The 6,365-nt window shown below is 38.4% G+C and overlaps 1 protein-coding gene across 1 annotated transcript; it reads right to left on the reverse strand.

Moving 5' to 3' along the window:
• Positions 1-213: 213 nt before the first annotated feature.
• On the reverse strand, positions 214-1,349 carry LOC125201883 (protein RADIALIS-like 3). The gene is made up of 2 exons (XM_048100173.1): positions 880-1,349; positions 214-379 (listed from the first exon to the last, which is right to left on the reverse strand). The coding sequence occupies exons 1-2, from the start codon at positions 1,137-1,139 to the stop codon at positions 352-354; spliced, it is 288 nt and encodes a 95-aa protein (XP_047956130.1). The 5' UTR covers positions 1,140-1,349; the 3' UTR covers positions 214-351.
• Positions 1,350-6,365: the final 5,016 nt, after the last annotated feature.

Genomic DNA, 6,365 nt, shown 5'->3' on the forward strand with positions numbered 1-6,365 from the left:
TAAAATAAATTATCCAAGCCGAAATAATCCATATTCCATACCAACACTATAATTTCTTTACTAATTTTAGCCCATTCTTCCAATTCCTATCTTATAGTATCAGTCCTTTGTTCAATTTCTGAGACTGATATTTTGAATATAAACCACATCGCTGGCACAAAGCCCTTCATGAAAATTTCGAAGAGTGACAGAAAAATTACTATCAATACAAGATGCTCATAAAATATTATAGATTTTCTCTTATTTCTTGAACCTTAAATTACATTTTTTGTGATGTTTGTTGGCACAAGACTATGTAAATGCAATACACAATACTTTAATGGAGTATGTACTTCTTGAAAGATTTACTCGTCACTGCAGCTTGAGATTCCTTATAAGCCTGCTCAAGTCATAATAAAGAAAATATGAAAAAATGTGCAGAATTTTTTTTTTCTGTCTTACGTGTAATGTATCTGTGAAATATGATATTCCAAGTTTCTAGTCACTTCTTTATAATGTGGAACATCTCTTATCTTAAGTCTGCAATCTATATTGTTTTTTAATTAATTACAATATCCAAGAAATGTGTAGAATCCCAATTTTAAAAATGATACATCATGTGATATGATCTTATCATCCTAACCCAGAAAGGTAAAAAAAGAATGCTTTAATTAAATAATAAGAAGACCATGTGCAATGATATCAAATTAGTAAGATTAGATTTCATGTGGTGCCACTCCTTCCAAATCCCAAATTTTGTTTTGGTTTTATTAGAACATAAGTTCTTTTTTTCATTTTTGATAAGTATAATAAAAGCAAAGATTAAAGCCCTTTTTGTATGTTAACTATAACAATGTGATGAAATGATGCAAAATGGAGAGAGAGAGAGAGGGTATAGACCTCTGTTCATGGGCATATCCTCTTGCAAGGGCTCTGTAGTTGGGAATGGGCACTTGATCAGTCTCTATTTGCATAATGTCTTTAACCAAGACTTCATAATGCCTCCTCACTTCATCTGCTGATTTCCCACCAACTGCTCTGGCTATGTTGTGCCAACGGTCCGGTGTGTCCTTGTCGTACCTTGCTAGGGCCTCCTCAAACTGCTTGTTTTGCTTGGACGTCCACGAGCAACGTGAAGATGTCAATGAGCTCGAGGCCATGGTCAAACGGTCGTGCAAGATGAGGGGGAAGCTCAACCAAGGGAGATGTATATGGATTGCACAAAGTGTGTTGTTTGAAGTTTTTTCTCAACTACGGCTTTATATACACAAGAAAAGGTGATGGTGGTGAGCTAGTTGAGAAAATAAACAAATGAATATCTATATTAATTTAGATGGGAAGGGGTATGTAAGAGATGTTATTCTCTTAGTTAAGGGACGGAGCATGAATATTTTGACAAAAGTGCAAAAACATGAGTGTAAAAAATGACAAATATTTTCTTGTCTTTTTATAATAGTACTACCATTTATCTTAGTGTGCAAGTGGGATAGCATAAGGGAATTATTGTGCAGCTGGATGGGATTAGATCCCCCTGAACAAAAGGCCTCTCTAATATTAGATGTAATGCACACAAGACATTCTTCTTTCTTTTTATGGTATGCTATTTCTCTGTTCTTACCTTCTATATTTTACACCATTTATTTGTTCTTCACTAGCTAGTAGGCCTTGTACTACAACTTGCAAACTAAGAGTCACATTTTATCATTTCTGTCCGTCCCACAATAAAAGTCACATTTCATATTTACCATTAATGGTACGTATGCCCCACATTTAGTCAACTTATTCCACTCACAATTTATTATAAAACTAATATGTTTAAATGGAACTCATAGTCCACTAACTTATTCAACTTACTTTTCATTACATTTCTTAAAACTCGTGCCACACCAAATGTGACTTATATTGTGAGACGGAGGTAGTAATAGAGTTGATGTGGCTGCTGGGTTGGAAAATACTCATGTGTCCACCATTTAAAGAACCATGTGTACCATTTTGGGTTGTCCACGTTTATAGGCCATTTACTTTATTTCACTTTTAGTATGCGGACTCCACATTCCACCGACTTTTTATACTCACAATCAAATATAAAACCAATTGTACTTTAAATGAGTTTCACATTCTACTCTCTTTCTCCCTTTACTTTTCTTCACAAATTCAAATAATCTCTTAAAACTTGTGCTGAGTCAAAAGTAGGCTTGCTTATTCGGCCGATTCTAGTTCTAACCAGACCGATTGATCGGTTAACCGGTTTCAATTTTTCATAAATCCTAGAAGCCGGGACCGAAACTGGTCGGTTCCAGTTTGGAACCAACGGGTTAAGAACCAGTTGGTTCGAAACCGGACCGATGTGCAATTCGGAACCAATGGGTTAAGAACCAATCAGTTCTGGTTCGAAACTGGACCGATGTGCAATTTTAATCCGAATTTATTTATAAATTTTAATAATTCAATTCTAATAAAATAATAATCTAATATCTGGAAATATAACAAATAATACCTAAAAATTCAAATAAATACAAAAACAAAATACAAACCAACAATACAATAATATTCATATATAGGTAAGAGTGATACCAAGTGTAGTAGGTCAGACTAGTTTATGTTGGCCATTCTTTTATAAAAAAAAGGAGTTCTAAAAGTTAGAATTTTTTTTTAAAAGGAGTTTTAAAATTAAATTTCATTTTCCTTTTTTGGCTAAACAAATATACAATGGAATTTCCAATACTAATTGAGAACAATTAATAAATCTTTCATAAAAAGGTTAAAATCGTGTGTTAAATGAATTGTTACATAAATTTGTTATAAAGTTAAATTTCCATCATACAAAATTATATAATTATTTATATAAGTTCTTTTGAAAATTAAAAACAAACTTATGATATCCTACTCATAGTAGTTAGTTCATAAAAAATAGATTGAGGATACAATTGTAGATTCAAAGTATCACGGTTTAAACATTTTAAATACTTAGAAAACAGAGCTCGCAAATTTAATATTTTTTGAATCTAAAAATCAGTAAATGTTTCAAATTATTTTATTTCAAATATTAAATCAATTATGTTAGATTTATTAGTATATTAAAAAATAATTAATTGTAATCCGGGTCCGGGTTAGAACCGAAAACAGTTTTATTTAAAAAGTTGAAACCGGTACGGGTTTTTTGGTTTCGGTTCCGATTAACCGAGAACTGGAGAACCGTTTAAGCGTCCCTAGTCAAACAGCTCTTTAAACAGCGGACAGAGGACGAAGGGAGTAGTAAAGATTTAAGAATGGAAAGAAGATGAAACAAAATTGGTTGATGCTAGGCTTGTCAAATCGGGTATCCGCGGATATCCAATCCCGAATTTTCCAAAATCTAATACCTGATATCCGATCCGTAAATGATTACGTTTACCCAGATACCTGATTCAGGTATCCAGTCTCGAAAAATCAGGTATCTAGTCTCGATTGTGGATTTTTATTTTATTTATTTTATAACTTTTTATAAAAAAATTACTACAACTTTTAGAAATACAAATTTTAAAAATAAAAAATTCATATGTTATAACATCTATCATTCATTCATAATATACATTACAATTCATACATTAACCCCAAAATGTTAAGACTGAAGGATTTTGGGAGTACATTTGATTTTTAAAATAATAAAATAAATGCATAATTTATTAAATCTAAAAAAATTAAAAAAAATTGGCTAATTCAGGAAATTTGTATCGGGTATCGGATTACCCGATACGTAATCCGATACCCGATAATCCAAAAATCATATACCCAAACCCGATCGCAAAATCCAAAAAATTGGATATTGGATATCCAATTACCTATATATCGGGTTTGGATATCAGGTATCCAATTCTCGATATCCATTTTGACTTTCCTAGTTAATGCAACCAAAGATCCTCATTGGTACATTAAAAAAACGATTGAACAAGGCAATAATACATTAAAGATAAATTCTTCTCTGGAAAGGGCAACAACAATCAAATTTTATTTCTTGACAAAGAAAAATAGAAACATAAGCCTAGTGCATAAAATGTGGAAGGCCATTAGGATTGTTGCACTTGTTGCTGCCGTGCCTGCGTCAATCTGACTCCGCAAGGCGCACAGGTCTTCCGCCACAGCCGTTTCCTCTCGGAGCAGCTGCACTATATCAAGCATAGGGTGGGCAAAGGCAGTCAAGAGTGCAGCGTCGGCGTCCACCTCTTCATCTCTGCGCGAAAGCGTGTCAACCACTTTATTGGCCGTACCTGACTTGTACTCGATCGAGAATTTATACCCCATTAATTTACGCATGTAGAGGTGTTGCTCCGGCGACTGGATGACCTGCTACAGCAGTTCGTGAAGGCTCTTCTGATACTCCGTATCACAAATTCCCTGCCCAAGAGATACTGACGCCATTTCTGTACGACCTCAACTATTGCATATAATTCCTTGTGATAAATTGAGGTGCTTCTACAGCGGGGTTCCAATTTTTTGCTGAAGAATGCCAAAGGATCCCCATTTTGCATGAGAACTGCCAATGCCGAAATCAGAAGCATCCGTCTCCAAATAAAAGGTCTGCGAAAAATTTGGTAAGTGAAGGATCAGGGCGGCGGTCATCGCATGCTTCAGCGCGTCGAAGCTCTCTGTTGCTGATGGCGTCCATGAAAAGGAATCCTTCTTCAGGAGATCCATGAGTGGTGCGGTAATGACTGCATAATGTGCGATAAAGCGACGGTAGTACCCAGTCAGCTCCAAAAATCCTCGCAGCTGTTTAAATGTTGTCGAAGTGGGCTAGGCGAGCATCGCCTAGATTTTGGTGGTGTCGGCCTTGAGTTGGCCCTCGGCAATAAGGTGCCCCCAGATAATCCACTGTGGTACTGCAGAAAGTGCACTTGGACAACTTAACAAAGAAGCGATGGTTCTCCAATATAGATAAAACCTAGTCAATGTGAGTGTCGTGGGAATCCAGAGTCGGACTGTACACCAATATGTCATCAAAGAATACGATAATCGACTTCCGCAAGAGAGGATGGAATATGCAATTCATGGCGGATTGGAAAGTCGACGGGGCGTTGGTCAAGCCGAACGGTATAACCAAAAACTCAAAGTGACCATCATCCGTGCGAAACGCGGTCTTGTATGTGTCCGACTCATGCATCCGAATTTGGTGATATCCCGAACGGAGGTCCAATTTGGTTAAGAAACGAGCTGCACCCAATTCATCAAGAAGCTTGTCTGTCGTCGGGATGAGAAAGTGATCCGGAATGGTGGCCTTATTCAAGGCATGGTAATCGATGCAAAATCGGAAGGTACTATCATTCTTTCGAACCAAAAGAACCGGGAAAGAGAAGGGGCTTTGACTCCGTTAAATGACACCCTGGTCCAACATATCCTTAACCTGTTTTTTGATCTCATTTTTCTGAAAATAAGGATATCTGTAAGGTCGGACGTTAACCTAATTGGAGTTAGGCAAAAGGTGGATCCGATGGTCAAATTGGCGGACCGGAGGCAACCCGGTGGGAAGCTGGAAAACTGCAGAGTGATTTGTGAGGACAGCCGTGACAGCCGCCGGTAGATTCTCTAGAAAGGTGATCTGCAGCGATGGAGGCTCTAGTTCCACGGCCTCTGGCATCGAGATCAGTTCGTACAGCTCAAATAAAGAGTCGTGCGTCATGAGGGAGGTGAAAGACGTCAACGATAGTTGAGTAGGTGTTGGTGTCACCCCCGACCGAATGCTCACAACTCATTTCCACGAACAAACTCTATAGATTTAGTAACAAAATCGATGGTCACCCGACCAAGAGAGTCCAGCCACTTCATGCCCAATATAACATTTGGACCATGAATGGTCAGGACGTGCAAATCAATGGCGAACGGCGTGCCTTGCATCATCAGATTGGTAGCCTTACACATGTGCCAGCATAACAGAGACTCGCAACTTCCAACGTAGACTCATAAATGTTTGACAGTCGTGAGGGGGAGGTGAAGCCTCTCAGCAATACGGGGGTGCAGAAAATCATGAGAGCTTTCGGTGTCCACCAAGACCGACACGGGTTCCGACCAGATTACACCCGAGAAGGTGAGGGATTTAGACTGTTGTCGGCCCTCCATTGCTAAAAAATGAGATAGATCGGCGGTAATTACCTCCTCGGAGGCGGGTTCGTATGTCAGATCAATCGGGTCATCCTCATCCTCGGGCACACCCATGTAGGCTAGGAATCGGTGCTTGCAAACATGCCCAATCACCCATTTTTGGGGGCAGTAGAAACAGAGTTGTAGCCGGCGACGTTCAACCTTTTCTGCCGCAGAAAGCCGAACAACTGGAGTGGTAGCAGTTTCCTGTGGACGTGGTATGGGGAAGGAGGGCTTCCCAACCGGAGCCGGCGATGCCTGGCTGACTGGTG

Source organism: Salvia hispanica, chromosome 1, assembly GCF_023119035.1.
Source record: "Salvia hispanica cultivar TCC Black 2014 chromosome 1, UniMelb_Shisp_WGS_1.0, whole genome shotgun sequence".
Taxonomy (NCBI): Eukaryota; Viridiplantae; Streptophyta; class Magnoliopsida; order Lamiales; family Lamiaceae; genus Salvia; species Salvia hispanica.